The sequence below is a fragment of the Pongo pygmaeus genome, chromosome 10 (genome assembly GCF_028885625.2).
Source record: "Pongo pygmaeus isolate AG05252 chromosome 10, NHGRI_mPonPyg2-v2.0_pri, whole genome shotgun sequence".
NCBI classification, from domain to species: domain Eukaryota; kingdom Metazoa; phylum Chordata; class Mammalia; order Primates; family Hominidae; genus Pongo; species Pongo pygmaeus.
Window position 1 is genome coordinate 86,278,769 of NC_072383.2, and position 21,574 is coordinate 86,300,342.

The following is a 21,574-nucleotide window of genomic DNA, read 5'->3' on the forward strand; positions in this document are numbered from 1 at the left end:
CTCTTCATAACTAGTTGAAGTTTTAGAAGGACAGAGATCTGTTCATTAAATGGAATTATGTCTCCCATCAGCTTCAATCTAGACAGCCTGTCAACTCAGCTATTTTCTTACATCCCTCTCAAATCTGTCTCACAAAGATATTTTGCTGGCACAGTTTTCATTTATTTATTTATTTATTTATTTATTTATTTTGTTTTTTGAGACAGGGTCTCAGTCTGTCACCTAGGCAGGAGTATAGCGGCACAATCTTGGCTCACTGCAACCTCTGGCTGAAATGATCCTCCCACCCCAGCCTCCCGAGTAGCTAGGGCCACAGGTGTGCACCAACACACCCAGCTAATTTTTGTATTTTTGGTAGAGATGGGGTTTCACCATGTTTCCAAGGCTGGCCTCAAACTCTTGAGCTCAAGCCATCCACCTGCCTCGGCCTCCCAAAGTGCTCTGATTACAGGCATAAGCCGCTGCACCCAGCCCATAGTTTTCATTTCTATCTGCTCCCTTGTTAAAAAATAAATGACTATATCCCCATTTTCTTGAAAGTGTGTACACAGAGCACCATTAGAAGCCAAAACCTAGGCTTTATTACTCCACATATTATAAAGATGCTGTAAAATAAAATATTTCTAAGAAGCCTGATTCCCCCCAATAAATATTGAAAAAGATGGTATAATAACCACAAAATTCATGCAAATATAAATATGAGATATCCCAAAGTCTTAGTGAATTTCTAAGCTTTAATAAACTCAGAAGTATAAATACTACACTTACAAAAACATCATTTTAAATGTTACATCATTTTAAATGTTAGTTACTTATATTGCTTTCAAACATGTTTTTCAATTTAAAGAATAAATTTTTTTTTGTTTCAGTCACTGTGGGTGGTTCATTTTGATGAAAATTTTAAAAATTAAATTTAAAAGTACTATTCAAAACACAATTCTAAAGAGGGCAAAAAGAAATCAAAATTAGCTTTCAAATGATGTCTCTCTTTCACTTGTAAATATTTATGCTTCTGGAGTTACTAATGCCTTAAAATATCACTAAGACATTTGGAACACCATGTTATTAATTTACTTTTTTCTTAAACATGTCCTTTTCTCCAATATAATCATATAATTTTTATTTTCATGGTAGGAAAATGTTTATTTTTCGGTTTGAATCTAGCAAACCTCAGCAGACAGATTTTGTAGCTGCCAATTAAAACATTGTTCAACAACTGCCCTGAATAATAAACCAATCTTTATCTCTTTCAACCACGCATTAAAGTGTATTTCTATTGGAATTCCTCTAACATATTCATCACCAAACTGTAACGCTGAAACTTCATTCAATGTATTTACATTTTACATGTTATCATTGCTGAGGGCCCAGCTTAAAATCCAGGTAAAGAAATAAGAAGTGAGGTTTCTTCCATAAAGAATATTGCAAAACAGAAATCAAAGGCACAATTTTACTTCTCAATCTGTGCAATCTAACTTGGTTTACAATTAAAGAATGATTTTAATTGTCAAACTTTTAAATTTTATTAAAATGCTTGTAGTAATGCACGGAATGAATTCCAGACCTACATAAATACCCCGGCAGATGTGGGTAATTTGCATTTTTATCAGTTTTGAAAGAGCACAATGTACTTCCTGCATCTTATTTTCAGAATTTGCATTTTTATCATCTTTGGCTATCCATTATATAGCATGGAGTACTTGAGTATCTCATTATTTGAATTTTCATTTTTGATTGTAAATCAGATGATGTCTGGCACTTTTTTCTCATTTTTCTCTCTCTCAACCTCCAGGTTTACTTGCTCCCATTTCTTCTTGGCTCTAATAATAAAATACACAAAATATTTCAATTATTTTCTTGTTTAGTGCACTGATATTTTGTTCTTCTTTTGCTAATTACTTGCCATAAATCTAAAGGCAAAGAAAAACTAATCTTATTGTTTTAATTTATAAATTTTCAAAATGCCTTTCAAATAGTCCACTTCTTTTTGATTCTTACTATGTTTTGCATTTGGATGGAGGGGTGGAAAAGAATGGAAGTGACACCGTATATAAGGCTGTGCTATGGGACATGCAGAATGAACAGAACGAAGGCTCCATCATATGGAGACAAGCACCTTCACTCGCACCAGCAATATCCCTATTACAAAGGACATGTGGCCTCAAGAGAAGGTTACCAATGAGAATGACATCTCCAGTTGCCTTCAGCTTCTGCCCCTAATACCCACAGACATGTGCATTCTCAAGAGAAGGTCACCAATGAGAATGACATCTCCAGTTGCCTTCAGCTTCTGCCCCTAATACCCACAGACATGTGCATTCTCCTCTATTATTGCATTATCCCCACAGTATCCAACAACACTTTTCCAAAAGGCTTCTCCTGTCCGTTTACACTTCTGTGGCCCTGGCTGCCAGTGCCCTAGAGGAACAGACTCATGGCAGCTTGTGTTTTCTGCCTCCTTTCCTCCAGCAGTCCATCTGTCCACTGGGAAATGTTGAAAATGCTACTCTGTGACCTAGCAGGAATATGTGCAGGAAGAAACATAAGCTAATCTTTCTCTTCCTATTCTGGCGATGACAACAATTGGGAAGGATAAGCATTGTGAGGTTATGCATTTCCCAATCAAAAGAAAATAAGAAAACAAACTATTTCATTATAAAATCTAATTTCTTAAGTCCTCATTCTTCCTCTGCATGTAAATTTAGTCCAATTCAGTGATTTATTAGGCATCTCACTTTTACATTTCAGTCACATTCAGATATAAAATTTTTTCTCAGGGTTTTCTCTGTACCCCACCTCCCTGCTACTGATTCTAATTTCTGGAATTGGAACAGGAGAGAATGGTTGTGGTTGTGAGAGAGCTAGTAAGAGAATATAATTTCAACAGTCCTGACATGGGTGGGTCCTGTGCTGGGCTCTTATTTTTCTTTAATGGTGGCCTAGATACCCAGTCTAAGGTTTCTCGAAATTTAATGTGTATCTTAATCACCTGGGAATGTTGTTAAAATGCAGATTCTGATTCAGCAGGTCTGAAATGGAGATTCTGCGTTTTAAAAAAGCTCCCAGGTGATGTCATTGCAGCTAGTCCTCAGACCATAGTTTAGTTAACAAGGATTTGGTCAGTGGATGCCGGCTCAGTTTCTCCTCGGCTCTCTGACAGAAGCAATCTGTCAAGATTAGAGCTAAATACTGACCCACCCCAATATGGCTCAACAAAGCCTCTTTCTGGTGCTTATCCTTTTAATCCCAGCCAGAAGACTTCATCTGGACCCACTGGTCCTCTCTCCCGTGAACTCTCTCCCACTTGAGGCTCACAGGAATGTGAGATGCCCTCCCACGAAGCCTTAGCACTTGGAAAATCTCAAGAAGCTGTCTCCAGTCCTCTTATATTAGACATGGCTTGTCTTCCCCCTAACCCAGATAACAGTGAAAAATTTCTCTTCAAAGCTTTTCTCCCTAGATTGCATCTGGGAACTGCAACACAGCCGTACCTCAATGCATAGATTCAGTGCTAGACATAGATGGTACATGTATTATGTGCTGAAGTGACCCTTCCTTTCCTAAATGTCATCTGTAATTCATATTTAACTATCTGGTACGGGAGGGGAGAAGGCTACTGAAAGACAAGAGAAGTCATTAAGACAGGGATAAGGGAGGAGCACATCTCTTAATACTCCAAATATCACTTCACCCATAAGAGGACCATAGGAGAAAAGGCTATAGAGCTCAACAATTTCAAGTTTCACCCAGGATTTTCATCAACTCTTCACCTCTTTCCCCACCCCCCAAATTCAGTGCTATCACACGTGAAAATTCACACAAATTTAAGAGAAAGTATAATCAATTAAATAGCACTGCAGCAGGGTTCTCTTGCAGCACAGTATGATTTGGGAAAGATGGGGGAAAAATGGAAAACAGTTATCCCCAGTATATAAACATATAACACACATCTGTGCCTTGAGTCACAGTTGTAGTCAGTAGGAGTTCCCTAACTGGAACTTTTTCTGAAATGTTCAGTTGTCTGAGAAGTAATCGAAAGGATTTTATCCCATGTAGATTTCCAAACCTACTGAACCAGCCCAGGACAGTCTGGGAAAAGACACCAAGCTGTTTAGCAAAAGAAAAACCTGAGGTCAGGGATACAACAAACCTCTACCCTGAGGAGGTTCCAAGGAACCCCAGTCTCCCAGAGCACAGAGTTCCACAAGGAGGAGACCACAGTCCTTCAGAACTTACTGGCTGAGAAATTTCACCTTGGATGTCCTGTCAGCCTATACCAATATTTGTCTTATGGTAGATATAGCAAAGCTTTAATGTCTTGTGTTAAAATACAGTTTTACATATTTGCTTCGCAGCACAGCAAAAAAAAAAAAAAAAAAATGCATCTTAACATATTACCTGATTGCTGCAATTACTGTTTGTTGCCCAGGAAAGAACTGTATAAAAACGTTTTTGGGTAACACATAAAAATAGGCAAAGAGGAACACAGTAAAACAGTAAAATTAAATTACTAGTAGGCAAGATACCTACTAAACTCCAAGTAATTAAGTGTGCATGTATATCTTGAAATTTTTATTTATCTTCAGGTTTTCTAAAATACTCCTTGCACTTAAAAACTTGTTCATTTTCAGAATTGCATGATACACTAAAACCACTTATAAATAGTTACCTGGATATATCTTTTCACTTTTTGAATATGTTTTTGAAAAAGGAATTCGTTTTCGCCAGGCTGAATCATTATATGATGTTGACATATATTTGTCTGAGGGAAAAAAATCCAGAATTAAATATTTTATAACTTTAAAATCATATTCCAAGGGTGCTTCAAAGTTATAAACATCTCAGGGGTTAAGCTATTCTCTAAGTAATTCATTTTACCATTTCAAAACTAAGGCATCAGGGATACAAGTGAGTTTATTAAGACCATTTAAGTTATAAGTGAGCATGGTTACAGATTCTTAATTGGCTATTCAATGCTTAAAATAAGGGTAAGCTACAGGAGAGTATGATATCTAAATGTAATAAAAATTTTCACTGCATCACTTCATCATAGTTTTGCATAAGTTCTGCTAATGTTTATTAGAGCTTTTATTTAAAAACTGTGAAACTATGAGGTACAGCCCAAGTCCCATGTCCTTCCATGAAGTGACTTCCATGGTCGCAGTAATTGGCATGATGCAATAGCAAACTCACTGCCCCAGATAGTCAAAGCATTTATATCCTCACCTGGTCCTTAAATACTTATTTTTCTCTGACATATCTACATTTCTACTACTATCTAACAATGTTATATTTGTGTTGTCAAGTATTACTATGCAGCTGTGTTCTCAAAGCATGATCCGTAATACCAATAATTTGCATTTCTCTTGTGTTGACATTTGCACTAATGGTGCAAAAGCAATATAGAGTATGAGTTCTGGCACCTTCACACAAACCTAGACATTGGCAATGCTTCTAGTATTCATTGTATTCTTCACAGCCATCCAGTTGCAGTAAAACAATAATAACAATAACAATATCAATAAATAAGATAATAGTAATAAATAAAATTAAAAGCAAGTTTCACCTAATATCCTTATTTACAAATACACATCCATGTATCATTCTATTTTAAAGCAAAAGGAAAAATAATTGAAATAAGCTAATGTATATTTAAATTGTAAAAGAAATATATATACCTACTGTGTCCCCATAAACTTTTTAAAAAATTTATTAAATTATGAAAGAAACTAAGAAAGATATAGTCTTATGTTTCCATAAGTTCAAAATATTCAGAACTCCACTAACTAAACCATGAACTTAGAATACAAACATGAAATCATATAGAATTGAGCAGCATTTTATTAAGTTTAGAGAACTGAAACCCAACTTCAAAAGAACAAAATCCATCTGAGACATAGGAAGAAAAAGAGATAAAGAGATTTGGTTCTCTTCTCCCCTGTAACCTTGTACTTCCTGACATATACTATGACTTTGCCTATTACATGATGAAATGATTTAGAAGCAATCTATCCATGGTGAGAGAGATGAGAGGTTGTCAAAAATATGGCAGTTAATCCCCAAACCAACCCTTTCAGAAAATAATCATGAAGGCCTACAGAAAAGTCAAGGCACTAGCCTGACAGTGAAAATTGAACAATGCAGTTAGTGGAACAAGAAAATATCAGCCATTCAAAAACAATCCTCCAGAGTGACATGAAGCTGTCCTGGAGGAACGAAGTGCAGTGCTCTGAGAAAAAAACTCTAGGGAGGTGCGATCTGAAGTCATCTGCACACAACATGAGTTTTCTTCCATATCCTTTAAATCATGTGCAGGACTGCACATGGAAGAAATCCTCTCACTAGTTTCTACGGTGGTGATGGCCAGGGAAAAGAAGAGGGGAGTAGGTAGTAGTGAAGATTAGCCAAGCTGTCAGGAAATTCCATGGGAATGCGAACCACAGACAAGAGTAAACCACATCAACAAAGGACCTCACCTGGACTGAGGCTGGGTTTGGGTTCCTTGTTAACATGGACTTTATTGTAGGACCCATGCATGGGCCTGCTGCGGGAAGGTGCATTCAACGCGACAGTCCTGACAGCATCTCTTTGAACGTGGATATAGGATGCATTCTCAGCATTTCGATTTTTATTACTGCGGTGATAACTCATTTTATTTTGGGGTCTTGGGGCCTGTACTGCTGTAAAGAAAGGTGGGAGGGAGTGAGGAATAAAACAGGCTGGTTTCACACCCATAAATAACATATTGCACTGTAAATACTGCATAGCATAATGGAAGCCAATAGAAGCCAAAATAATTAAGTTTAGAGAAGTTGAGTTGACCCCTAAAGTAACATTTACGTCACATGACAGTAATTTGTTTTTCAGGTAGAAGATATCTGATATTTAATCTCTTTTAAAATTACAATTTAGAAATATCAAATATATAGACACGTTACCTCTCCGCATTCCAGAGTTAGGAAAGTTCTTTGGTTCATCATAAATCCATTTCCTTTTTTTCACACCTTTAAAATGAGGCTTCTTCACTGGCTGGACATCATTCACTTAGAAAAGATACAAATTTTACAATTTTTTAAAAGATGCTTTCATCTCTGAAATTACTGTAGGTGATAATTACATATCTGTGCATTCACATGTCAAGCAAGAGGAAAAAATAAATGCAACATCCTAATACTTTACTTTTTAGAACAAAAGGTGATTTATTTTTAAGTGCTAAAAAAATCTATCTTGGAAATAGACTGATGAAATAACTTTCAATAAGTAGCTTTCCTCAAAGAAAAACACTTTCCTCCAAAGGAATGTGTGGATTCTTTTAAAGGAACATAAAATTGTATTCAAAATATAATTATAAATCTCATTATAATGCTATTGTTAAGTAGTTTTAGAACTCTTATTTTCAACATGAATCTTTTTGTACTTTTTTAGCCAAAACTACTACTTCTTAAGAAGTTGGATTAATGTAAAATACTTTCAGGGAACTTTACCTTATTATTTTAAGCTCTTAAGTTGGGTATACAGATAGTTTGGTCAAGATTGAGCAATCAGAATTTATAAGTTCTAAGAATATTAAATTTTTCACTTTGTATTTGTATGTTTTTACATCAATATTTTACATGTATTCTCAATTTTTCAGGAATTTCTATGGTACATATCTCCAGAGAATCTTAAAACAATTTTGTAGAGGGGGCATTCTGTTACTTCACTGTGCAAGGCTCCTGAAAATTCACAAGTGACTGCTGCACAGAGAAATTGAACATCAAGTGTACAGTGTAGACTACATCAGTTCTCTACAGTAAACTAATTAATCTTTCTGTGCCCTAACTTTCAGCTTAAGCTTTAAGCCCTCAGTAAAGCTCTGATTCACTGTCTCCTCCTCAAACATCATGCCCCTGATCCACTCCCAAGCTCCCAGTGCAAGGATTTGGAATCCATATTTTTAACAAGTGCCACTAAACTCGGCTTCCTGAGGGCAAATCACAAGTATTCCCATCAGTGCCAGGCTGCGATCCAAGAATATTATAGGGGTTCAATAAATAAAACAAGGAACAGAAGGAAGAAGGGAAGGGATCAGGAAGATTCACAAGTCTTAACTGTATCAAGAGAAGTAGCTCACTGAACTGACTGTCAAGAAGGCAAACAAATAAAAAATAATCCAAAATATAATAAAAAGCTGCCAATGTATTATTCCACTATGGGTGCAATTTAAAATGTTATGCTAGTGAATCTTCCAAAAAGGTAGTGTATTATTCATTTTAATACCAAAATTAAACTAGTGGGAGAGCATATAATTTACTAGGACCTACATCATAGCTCATTGTCAGAGTTAGTAGAGGACATTGTGTCTTTAATTCTTAGTTCTGAATAATTTTTAAACCTTTTTTCTTTCTTTTTTAAAATTCTATTTTAAATAAGCAAAACAAATCCATTGTAAGACAAATATATCTAAGGCCAAAAAGTGATAGAGCTAATGTCTCACTTGAAGAGGGGTCCTCTCTGCACTTCATACTGATATTCTCAGTAGCATTTAATACATGCATTGTAGGTACTAGTCGGGTAGTTAGGGAACGCTTTGGATGAGGACTGTCCTTGTTATCTTTTAAAGCAAATTAAGAAAATAAAATGTCAATATTAGTTTTAAAAAAAAGCATTTCAGTTGTTATTTCACTATTCAAACATTACATAATGGGAACATCTCTTTAAAATAAAGTATATATTTATGAATTGTGAGAAAAGCATCATTAACATTCCCTAGTTACCATGTGGATTTCAAAATGTCATGAGTAACAAAACAAAACTCAGAAACTATAGCCATCATTTTCAATATGCAAATAAAAAATCGTGGCAGTATTTTTACTATCTCCATACAAAAGATTTAAAAGGTTTTACATTTTTACATTGAATGGTCCCATTTAAATTGGGGTTCTGAAAGTATTTCAAATGTAACAACTTTAACTTGCTATATGCTTTGGAGCAGGACTCTTTAGTAGGGCTTTCCACAGTGATGAAAATGTTCTAAATCTGTGCTGTTCAATATGGCAGCCACTAGCCTCCTGTGACTATTGAGCACATGGAATGTGGCTAGTGCCAATGAAAAACTGAATTTTTTATTTTATTCAGCTTTAACTTAAATTTAAAGAGTCATATATAGCTGGTGGCTACCATATTAGTATAGCTTTAAGAGTTTCTTTGATGGACTGGGGAAAACCTTTCCATCTCTGAGTGAGAAAATGAGAGAAAGATTTACAATTTTCCACAAAAATAATTTGATCACAGGCAACCTTTCCTATGCTTGAGAATATTTAATGGTAGAGATGGTAGATAAAATGGTTTACATTTTGATTGAAAGTATGTGAAGCCCCCTAATTACAGGACAGCTGTACTTTTAGTCTGCAACTGAGAGGCACTCAGCAGAGAGATGCCAGCTGGTGGATTTTAAGTACAGTTAAGGGCAGTGTAAAAATATAGAGGATGTATTTTATCATATCTCTTGATTATTCACAGACTAGTGTTAGCAACAATTATAAAATACAAAAGTCTTTTTGAGATTAAACTCTTCATAATGTTCACAAACAATGTTTTCTAACAAAATTCATTTATACTGATATTATAAATTAAAGGACTTGGTATTGCCTTTTAAGAGAGCCAGTAACTTTAGAACTCGCAATACTAGAAATTATACAATCCAACAGGCTATTGTTCAGGTAAGAAAACTAAAAAAATGGTCATACAATTAGGGACAGAGCCAGGACTGGAACCTTAGAGCTCTTGACTCCTATTCAGTGTATATTTTGATTTATTACCATTCCTCTTATATTGGTTTTTATAACAAGCAAGCTCATCTTTAACTTGTCTAGCCAAATTACAAATGAATCAAAATTATATAATAATTCATTACCTTTAGTATTTGAACATTTTGATACGGTGATTTCTTTCTCTTCAGTTAAAGCTTCACTTTCATCGACTCCAAGAAATATGACCCTCTGTGGAACATAACAGTCACCTCCTATGACAAAACCTTACTGTCAGTGGGCAACAGTGGCAGAAAGTCACACAAACTAGCTTTCAATACAGGAACATTTTCTACAATACCCCTTTTGTTCACCTTTCTTTGGACACCTCTCAGTGATACCATCTCCATCTCCATACATTTATATGCTTAGATTAATACATGAGTATTAATATATATGTATATGAATATGCAGTATGTAAACTTACATATAGATAATTGCAAGAAAATTCAGTCAACAAAGTTTTCCTTAATGTATAATAATCTTTAGTCCCACCCTTTAGAGATACTCAGAGTAAATGTAATTTATCTTCCATATAACATCTTCAGATATATTAAAGCAGTTTCCATATTTCCCCAAGGACTTCTATTTTCCAGGATAAATATCCATAGTTGCTTTAAACGTTGCATACAAAATTCCGAAATTCTTCACCATACGTTATCTTTTCTTAACGTATTTGTTTCAAATAACGTTATTTTAAAATGACACCCAAATGGGAACTAAGCTGTGGAGAAATCAGCAGAACTAGTAAAATAATACTTGCCATTCATGGAGTAATTTTCTAGGAATCTGACCCTTTACTGAGTACTTTAAATCACATTTAACTATCTTTCTATACTGCCTCTAATAATCCAATGTGACTTTACCATCGCTATTTGGTAGTGAAAACACATGCCTAAATTGTAAAACATTGTGGCCAAAAAAACTCACTCTATTTTCCCCTCAAAAACGCCATCACATTGGGTTTTTCCCAACTTAAAGAAAAGCCACTATTTAATGTTTTGTACCTAAATGTAAGAATGTATGTTTATCATTGCTTGAAGTTACCCTGTAAGATTTGGCTCATTGTTCCAACAAATTAATCTCCAGTTAACTGTAAATTTTATAAACATGTCTACATTCACCCAGTCATTCAATGCATTTGAACATATCATCCTTTATTCTACAAGTATTTACTGAGTGCACATAATGTGCAAGGCATTCTACTACAGAGATTTATCTATAGTGATTGATTATATACAGTTCCTAGCCTCAAGGAGCTTACACAAAAGCAGTGATAAAAATTTCAAAAAGATTTTTGGTTTCTACCACGACCAAAATGGCTTTTATTAGAATAACTTTCATCCCAAAAACAACTATAAAATACCAAAACAAACTGATTGGAAAACAACCCAACGCATGTGACTGCAATGCCTGAGAGCAATGGAAGGACACAAAGTCAATTGTATGTTCACATTCACCCTGGCTTTTTTCCCTGAAGGAGTTACCCTCCACACTTACTACAGATTTTTCCTTGAAAGCACGTCTAATTCATCATGTAAGGAAATAACAAGCAGAAAGCGAAACCAAGGAGGTGAGAAAGAAAGAGCTGAAAGTCTGGGACTGTCTAATTGGCTTGAAATTGAGGGGGGAATGAAAAAGGAAGAACAACAAAGAAGTTCCTCTGAAATAGGCATAAAACTCCCTTTAAATTTTTATCTGACTCCCATACTTTTCAGGTACAGTGTGGAACCCTAGGAAATAAGCAAAAACAGCATCTGGGAGGCTAAAAACTGGTCAGAGATTTCAGCATCTACATACTGCTTGGGAGGTAAAATTTGGCATTCAAGCTTTGCCAGAGTAGAGGTATCTTGGTGAACATCCCATGTCTCAGTTGATAACCCAGTAAAGCAATGTTTTAGGGGTAAGGGTCTTATCTGAGGAATAAGGACTCTACCTCCAAAGAAAGGAAAAATAATGTATCATCTACGGCATCATCCCTAATAAAGCCCAAAGCTAGTCCTTCACAGAATCAAGGTGGTCTGCTGATAGTCTAGCTGCCTGCCAGGAGAAAAGTTTCTCTGTGGAGAAATAACATCATTAATAACTATGCAATTTTTATCCATATTGTTCAGCATCAAATAAAATATTAGAAGGCATAGTAAGACAGGACAATTGAGCAAAAACCTGAGGGAAATGAAAGATACCCAAGTGTAATCAAACAGGAAGTTGCAAAAAATAACAAGAACATTATCAAAATAGAAAACTGATGGAGAATTTAAGTAGAAAGTCAATAAGGAGGTCAAATAGAAATTTAGAATTTAAAACACGGATTAAAGAGCAGAGAGGAAGAGAATTAGTGAACAGGACAGTAGGTTGTCAGAAAGTATCCAGATTTATCTAGAGAAATCAATAAGAAAAAAAAATTTAAATGGGCTAAAAACTTAAAAATGCACCAGACAAAAGAGAAAGTCAAAATGGCCAATAAGTTTATGAAAAGGTGTTAACATTATGAGTCATCAAGGAAATACAAATTAAAACTACAACGATGTACCACTAGCCACCCACAGGAAAGGCTAAAGTTAAAGGACTGAAAACACTAATTGTGAGTAAGGATACAGAGCAAGCTAATCTCAAAGAAAAGGTGTGCATATGGCCTTTAGAAGACATGTACAAGAATGTTAATAATAGTCCCAACTGGAAATATTGTCCGTCAAATCCCAATATCAATACTCATGGTGCTTTCATGCATTGTTTTTATGTTTGTTTGTTGTTTGCAAACGTATGCAGAGTGGTGAAAATTTTGAGTTGCTGGACCCGCACATTCCTAGCTGAGGTCTAACAATGGCAATGCTCAGCATTCTCATTTCAGTTCATACAGAGATGACCAAAGAATGGCTGGAGACAGGAGAGGGCAGCACAGCACAGTGGAAGAAGCTCTGGCTCTGGGGAGAGGTGGAAGGGGTTTGAATCCCAGTTCTGAGGTTTGTTAGTGGGGCAACCTCAAGAGAGTCACTTAAGACTTCTGAACTTTGTTTTCTCTTTTGTAAAATAAGGAAAACAGAATATACCAGGATGAGTAATTTCTATGATTTAAGATTATAATCTGTGTGAGATGTATGTATATGTGTGCGTGTACATAGTTCCCCGAGGAGCAATGGTTCAGTGTTTGCTAATTCAGTGTTCATGTCAACTTTATAGAACATAGCAACCAGGAATAACAGGAATCAATTGTGTGTGTGTTTGTGTGTGTATCAACTGTGTGTATATATATACTATATACATAGAGAAATGCCCAAGTTTGTTTTTATATATATATATACACATATACAGTATATGTCTTACATGTAGATATGTGTGTATGTGTGTGGTATATATCTATCTATAGATATTTACAGATATTTACAGCAAAGTAAGAAAAAGATATTTACTGCTACAATCAACAGCATGGATCAGTCTAATACAAAGAGCATTAAGTAAAAGAATCCAAACTAAAAGAGTTCAAACTGTATATTTCCACTTCTATAAAGGTCAAAAAATGCAAAATTAGCCTATAGTAATAGCGACCAGAGTAGTGGTTACCACTGGGAGAAGACTATTGACTTGGAGAGAAGGAGCCATCTGGAGTACCATAAATATGGTTATATTGATACATACACAAGTAAAATTTCAACAAGCTATTCACTTCAGATCTGTGAACTTTATTAAAGTGTAATAACACATTAAAATAATATTAAGACAAGACAATGCCTCAAGTATTTTTCTTGAAATGAATACTAATTCATTAATTATAATTTCAGTTTTGATCATCTTCATTTCAAAGATGTCTTATGAATGCAGGAGCCTAAATATGTTTAGATATATCTATCATATACACATATGAGGAAGATTATTTTATCTAGTGACACAGAGAACGTTATGATGCCTGGAAAATCAATAAGCTTGACTATACCGGAACTTAGTATACCAGATAATGGAATTTTTAAAATATTCTTTTAGTATGGTTTTTCAACTAGTTCATTACTCTAACAATATTATTAATATTAGATAGGCTAATGACAGTATAATGACATTCTCACATTTTCTAACTCCCAACAAAGTAGGAAATATATTATTAATGTTACAACGTGAAGGAAAGTTTATTTTTATATGAAACAATTAGTTTATCAATGGCTAAAAATAACCTTTTATTAACCAAAAAGGCTATCTGATTTAATGATATTTCAACAAACTGTTCAGTTAGAACTGCTCGGGTTAAGTGGATCCCACTTATATAGGTTATACAGACAGTGTGAACTCCGGTGGGAGAAACTGCCAGTGTTTCTAATTTGTAGCTAAAACTTATTGCTTCAAGGCAACCAAACAATTACAGCTAGACTAAAACAGCTAGACTAAAACTGCTGCAGATATAAGAAAGGAGAAAAAATAATCAAATTACTTTAGCTCCAAAAAAAAAAGGCGGTGGGGGGCACACAGAAGAAAATGGCTGACACCAGGACAGCAGAAAGTATCACCAATATGCCTAAGAGATACTGGTACTTATTGATACCTGCTCTCAACCTCCTTCCTACCTTTCACACATATTGTTCCCACCAGCCACACCTTTCAACCTCCCCACAAAGTCTCTATATATTTTCAAAACAAACGATTGGAATTTTCAATCAAAAGACAGATTTTCCAACATGTTTATGCTAAAAAGCAGTTCCAAGATATCTAAGCTATAATACACAGTTAGAATGTGATGACAAATGATATATATTTGAATATAGCTCCTTTAAAGTAGACTTTAAGTCCACTAGGTTCGGTGGCTCACGACTGTAATCCCAGCACTTTGGGAGGCCAAGGCGGGCGGATCACCTGAGATCAGGAGTTTGAGACCAGCCTGACCAACATGGTGAAACCATGTCTCTACTAAAAACACAAAAATTAGCCGGGTGTGGTGGCACACACCTGTAGTGCCGGCTACTTAGGAGGCTGAGGCAGGAGAATCGCTTGAACCCGGGAGACGGATGTTGCAGTGAGCCGAGATTGTGCCACTGCACTCCAGCCTAGGTGACAGAGTGAGACTTTCATCTAATAAATAAATAAATAAATAAAAAGTAGACTTAATCAAATGATTTATTAAGTGCCTCCTTCATTTATAGCCCTGTTATAGTATATTACAGCACATACATAACACCTGAATTCATTATAGTCTGGAGTTGAGCCTACACACAGACACACACGCACACACACACAGGTTTCTCATTGAAATATGGAAAATGGAATGTCTTACACACTGAACACAAATTCACACAAGGAATTTGGCAGAGATTTTGGTCTCTGAAAGCAACTGATTTTGTGATATACCTCCAACCTCTTGTGTTAAACATGACATGGACAAAAAAAGAAAATTAGTTGTAAAAGCTAAAATTCAGACTCATTTATTATATGGTGATATATTCAGAGTCAATCAGTAATAAATTAACTCACCTCCATTTTCAAAAGCAGCAATGTCAGTCTTTGGTTTCCCATGCAATGATGTTTTTATTTCACCTTGCCTTTCATATTGGCTAAGTTTTGTCGGAACTGTAAGACTATCTCCTAGAAATAAGAAGAAAAAAAGTCACCCCAGAAATTATTAGATGCTTAAATAAGAAATTTATGATAGAATTCATGATGAAAGTAAAAAAGCTTTAAAGTTAATGCAAGTATTGTTTGCACTGTGATCTGATAAACAATAAATTAATAAATACATGAGCTTTAAATTCTGTAAGTGTCAACAAAGAAGTAAGCAAACATAGTCTATTTGGATTATTTATTCAATGGCAATTAAAATTGTAAGCAATCTAACACTATTGTATATACATAATATATTTAGTTTGATATGTTTCTCATATAAGGAATTTTGTAATATTGCTTTTGATTTTATCTGTTCGCCATGAACAAACAGATAAAAAGTATTAGAGTCACTGTTGACTACAAAATGCTAATTACATTGATAATTAAATAATACTCTCAGCTTTCCTCATGCATTTCTGGATAATTTTCTTCTAAAATAAACTATTAAAAGCAGAATGAAAGAGACATGACAACCTAATGCAATGTGTGATTCTGGATTGGATCCTAGCTAGAGCAGGGGAAAAATTTATTTTACTATAAAGGAATTAATGGCATAATTGATAAAATGTGTGGGAAAAGAGGGTTTCAAATGATATTGTGTCAGTGGTCATTTTCTGATTTTTATATTTATACTACAGTTATGTAAAAGCAAAGAGATATCATTTCTGTAACTTATTCTCTCAAACAGTTCAGAAGATTATAATAACAACGTGTGTATTTAGAGACAGTGAAAATTCAAATGTGGTAAAATGATAACGTTTGAAGGAAATCTAGGTGAAGGGTATGTAGGAATTGACTGAAACTATTTAAAAAATAAAAAGCCTTTAAAAGCATAATATAAAGCAAAAGTACATATAATTGTCTTTATAATCTGCCATTTTTAATGTTCATTGCTAACTTGTTTTCTTCTTTTGTTTTTGTTTCCTTTTGTTTCTTCTCCTCTGAGTAGTCCAGGCTTGCAATCTGTCCTTCCCTATATGGCTCCCAAGTCTTGCGGACTCTGCTCCATCTGATGATGTCTTGCTGCCACCTACCGCCATATGTTTGAATAGTTCGCTACAAACACTTGCACATCTTGCAGATGTTCATCCACAGTAAATCAGATTCTCCAAAGGTAAGCACCAAAAAACACAGAGCCTTCGATTTGTCCTCCAGCTTGGCCCCTGAAATAGCCTGGTCCACAGAAGACTTTCATTCAATGACCGAATAATCTCTGTTCTGCCACTAGCGTCGTTCTGTGATCTCTCTTTTGTTCTTCTTGGGCTAGGCTTACTTTTCTTTTCAGAAAGAAAAATCTAGACCTCTTTCACAGGGGGATTTATTTCAAAGACAAATAAAATGGTAAAAGCAAATTATTTACAGGATTACCCCATGGAGTGTGTAGTGTCATTACCTGTTAATGAAGTATATTCATTCTGCCACCTCTCTAGGATAACATAATCTCATTAATAGCAGCTTTGGGTCATCCAATACAAACACTTTCTTCTAGCGCTTAATTATGATGTATTATTTATCACTTTATTCTTCTGTACATCATACTAAATGATTCAGTCTATCACACCAAGTATCTCTTATAGATCACTATGAATGCTGCCTTTTCATTTCTTACCTTCTTGCAATTCACTGCCATTTTCCAAAGGCTTTTCTAACTCTTTTTCTGCTGTAGGGGTCATGCTTTTTGACGATAAAATATCTGGAGGAGTATGAAATCTGTAGTATTCCCCTAATCAACCATATGAAAAGTAATGGTTAGTATATTTATCACATCAAGTATTAGAAAATACAAAAATGTTTGATTTCTTACCAGATTTATAACACATCTCCTTTATTGCTCTTTTTTCTTCAATTTCTTCAGGAGTCTTTGTCCATAAACTAGAAGCATCTATAGGATATAGATTTTTTAAATTAAATTGCCCCAAAGCCAAATAATCTGAAAATTTATGAACCAGAAACAAAAACCCCAAATACTGTTTTCATGGATATATTACTTTTTTATATTTCTAAAATCAATAATTTTACATACTAGTAAATGTTTCATATTGCTACATTTTAAGTGTTGAAAACAATGTCAAGAGAAAAGAAAGGGCTATGTATTATGTACTTTGAAATCAGACGCTGAATGTATAGATTCAATGCTGAGATGGTGTATGTTTATTTCGAGGTTGATGTAGGCATGAGAGACATGGAGCTGCAGCACACAGAAATAGTAATAAATAGCTCAGTGTATTCCCAAAGCACGAAACTATGGTGGCCCATAGTCCATAGAAGGACATATTCCAGCACAAAGGCAGATTGAGAGATTTTCTTCATGTTTATCTTGTATATACACATTTTCTGGCACCACTGTGCTGGGTTGATATGGGAGGCAAAGGATGAACTAAAATGCAAAGACATGGGTCCTAAGCCTGTTCATACTCTTGTGAGGATGACTTAGAATAATGCAGATGACAGTGATTTATAGATTATTAACTACTACATAGATCTCTATAACTTCCAGGATTAAACATGAAACTGATATATTATTAATAGATATATAGATAAACAGATACACTTATGCACCAATGTTTTAGAAACATACATAAAAAACATAGCTTATTAGTATCTCTATAAGCACCTGTAGATATATAAATATCTATATATATACATTTTTATGTATATATATTTTACTTTAAGTTCTGGGATATAGGTACAGAATGTGCAGGTTTGTTACATAGGTATACATGTGCCATGGTGGTTTGCTGCACCCATCAACCCGTCATCTACATTAGGTATCACTCCTAATGTTATCCCTCCCCTGGCCCTCCACCCCGCAACAGGCCCTGGTGTGTGATGTTCCCCTCCCCGTGTCCATGTGTTCTCATTGTTCACCTCCCACCTATGAGTGAGAACATGTGGTGTTTGGTTTTCCATTCTTGTTTAGTTTGCTGAGAATGATGGTTTCCAGCTTTATCCATGTCCCTGCAAAGGACATGAACTCATCCTTTTTTATGGCTGCATAGTGTTCCATGGTGTATATGAAGCACCTATATATACTTAAGCATCAGATCTGTCTCCCAGCCATCATACAACAAAAACTTTCCAATCCAATACATCATAAATATGTAGCAAATTAGAACATAATGAATTAAATTTGTTTAATACAATTATAGTTATTTTCTCAGCAAAATCTGCCTTATATATTACATCATAAACCTTTACAGTTAAACACATATGTAGAAAATGTGAGGTTTTTGAATGTGCATTGTAGACCTGAAAAAAGGTCTACTAACCATTTTGTTCATCTACTTCCTCTTCTTCCTCAAAATTAGTTTTTAAAACTAAAGGATGGTGGATGGGTCGTGATATATTTTCCTGAAGTTTCAGAGGTTCCTGACTCTGGGTCTGGAGTGGAATTCCTTCCTGAATTTCTTTCTGTAGTGTGATATCTGCAGAGAAAATGCAACATTTCAGTCTGTTCAAGATATATGTGATGATAAGTAGATTTAATAATCAATCATTGCCCTCCTAACTAACTATATATTATTTTAAAATGTGTACAATAATAATACACTAGTGAATTGTGTTTCTACACACTAGCAATGATTAAACTGAAAATGAAACGAAAAATAATCCCACTTACAATAGCATCAAAGAGAAAAAAATATTTAGGAATTAATTTTAACATAAGATGTGCAAAATTTATATTCTGAAAAAGATTCTGAAAATATATATATTGAAAAAGATTTTTATCTTATTTCAATGAAATAAAAATATTGCTGAAAGAAGTTAAAGAAATGTTGAAATGGAAAGATATCCTTGTTTATGGATTGATTTGTAGTCGGTATGGCAATATTTTCCAAATTAATCTATAGGTATGATACAACTCTTATCAAAATCCCAATGGACTTATTTGCAAAAATTGAGAAGCTGATTCTAACATTTATATGGACATTACTACAAAACTAAAGTAATCAAGACTATCTGGACTAGCATAAAAATAAAAGTAGATCGATGTATCATTGGAATAGGACTGCAAGACCAGAACTAAATCTTCATGTGAATCAATTTATGCTCAACTGATTTTCAAAAAGGGTACACAGACCATTCAATGGGGGAAAGAATAGTATTTTCAACAAATGTTGCTGGGACGACTAGATTGCCACATGCAAAGTAATTAAGTTGCACAACTTCATCACATTAGAAACAAAAATTCATGCAAAGTGGATCTAAGAACAAAATGAAAGAGCTGAAGCTATAAAAATCATAGAAGAACCCTTAGGTCACGCAAAGTTTTTTAGATATGACACCAAAAGAAAAAGCAGTCAATGAAAAATAGCCAGCCCCCTGGCACATGGAGGTGAGCCATGATAACACCTGCCAACAAGGTCCCAGATTTTGCTGGAAAGCAGTTCCCAGCCCTCTCAGCCAGATAATGAAGAAACACTCAGAACCCCAAGGTGACACAGAAAGAATAAATAAGATCCAGCCTGGGCAACATGGCGAAACCCTATCTCTACAAAAAAATACAAAAATTAGCCAAGTGTGATGGCGCACACCTGTAGTCCCAGCTACTCAGGAGGTGAGGTGGAAGCATCACTTAAGCCTGAGAAGTTAAGGCTGCATTTAGCCAAGATCATGCCACTGCACTCTAGCCTGAACAACAGAGCAAGACTCTGTTTCAAAACAAAAACAAAAACAAACAAAACCAAATGAGATATCACTTCATACTACAATGATTACAATGATTAATTTTTTTACTAAAAAGACAATAACAAGTGTTGTCAAGGATGTGAAGAAACTGGAATCTTCGTACACTGCAGTTGGGAATGAAAAATGTTGCAGCTACTTAAGAAAACAATTTGGCAGTTCCTCAAAAGGTTAGATATGGAGCCATCATATGTCCTATCTGTTCCATTTTTAGCTACATACCAAGAGATGTGAAAATATATGTCTATATTATACAAATGTAATCATTTGTACACAAATGTTTATATCAACATTATTTATAATAATCAAAAAGTGGAAACAACCTAAATTTCCATTCTCTGATAAATGGATAAATAAAATGTGGCAAATCCATAGAATGGAGTGCTATTTGGCTATAAAAAGTAATAAAGTACTATTGCATGTGAAAGTATGGATGAATTTTGAAAACATGCTAAGAGGAAAAAGTCATTCACAAAAAATAACATATTGTATGATTCCATTTAAACAAAATATCAAAAATAGATATATTTATAGAAACAAGAAGTAAAGTAGTGACTGTGTAGGTTTTGGGAATTGGAAAAAAAATGAGGAGTAACTCTTAATGAGTGTGAGTTTGTTTTTTGGAGTGATCCAATGTTTCATTGGAAAGAAATGAGGGGTAACTGTTAATGGGTGTGGATTTCCTTTTTAAAGTGATCCAATGTTCCAAAATGGAATATTGTTCTTTGATCCATTTTGAGTTAATTTTTGTTTATGATGTGATGCAGTTGTGCTACTTAATTACTTTGCATGTGGCTATCTAGTTGTCTTAGCACCATTTGTTGAAAATACTATTCTTTTCCCCATTGAATGATCTATACGCCCTTGTTGAAAATCAATTGAGCATAAACTGATTCATATAACAGTTTATTTCTGGTCTTACAATCCTGTCTCAATGACATATAGATCAATTTTTATGCTAGTCCAAATAGTCTTGATTACTTCAGTTTTGTAGTAACTCGTAGATTTTGAAATCAGGAAGTGTAAGTCCTCCAAATTTGGTTTCCATTTTCCTGATTTTTTTTCACTATTCTGGGTCTCTTAAATTTCCATATAAATTTTAGAATCAACTTCTCAATTTCTGCAAATAAATCCATTGGGATTTTGATAAGTTCTACGTTGAACCTGTGGATCAATTTGGAGAATACTGGCATACCAACCACAAAGTCAATCTATGAACAAGGATATCTCTGTTTTTCAAGGTTTTCTTTAATTTCTTTCAACAATCTTTTGTAGTTTTTGAATATAAACTTTGCACATCTTATGTTAAATTAATTCCTAAATATTTTTTCCTCTTTGATGCTATTGTAAGTGGGATTTTTTTCATTTCACTTTCAGTTTGTTCACTGCTACTGTAAAGAAACACAATTCATTACTGCATATTAATATTGTGTCCTGCAATGTTGCTAAACTTATTTCTAATAATTTTTAGATTCCTAGAATTTTCTAAATAAAAGATCATGCCATATGCAAATAGAGAT

The 21,574-nt window shown here is 34.6% G+C and overlaps 1 protein-coding gene across 11 annotated transcripts in view; it reads right to left on the reverse strand.

Moving 5' to 3' along the window:
• Nucleotides 1-1,437: 1,437 nt before the first annotated feature.
• C10H12orf50 (chromosome 10 C12orf50 homolog) overlaps nt 1,438-21,574 on the reverse strand; it is a 50,045-nt gene continuing 29,908 nt past the window's right edge. For 3 of the 11 annotated variants that reach the window (XM_054442064.2, XM_054442062.2, XM_054442071.1), the window contains 10 exons: nt 18,638-18,793; nt 17,173-17,250; nt 16,978-17,091; nt 15,240-15,350; nt 9,896-10,003; nt 8,477-8,593; nt 6,939-7,043; nt 6,477-6,680; nt 4,670-4,762; nt 1,438-1,820 (listed from right to left, as the gene is read on the reverse strand). In XM_054442064.2, the coding sequence (XP_054298039.1) occupies nt 1,795-1,820; nt 4,670-4,762; nt 6,477-6,680; nt 6,939-7,043; nt 8,477-8,593; nt 9,896-10,003; nt 15,240-15,350; nt 16,978-17,091; nt 17,173-17,250; nt 18,638-18,793 (1,112 nt within the window). In that variant the 3' untranslated portion in view covers nt 1,438-1,794. The remainder of the gene's footprint in view (nt 1,821-4,669; nt 4,763-6,476; nt 6,681-6,938; nt 7,044-8,476; nt 8,594-9,895; nt 10,004-15,239; nt 15,351-16,977; nt 17,092-17,172; nt 17,251-18,637; nt 18,794-21,574) is intronic. The other 8 variants (XM_054442065.2, XM_054442068.1, XM_054442069.1 and 5 more) reach the window with 6 other exon arrangements.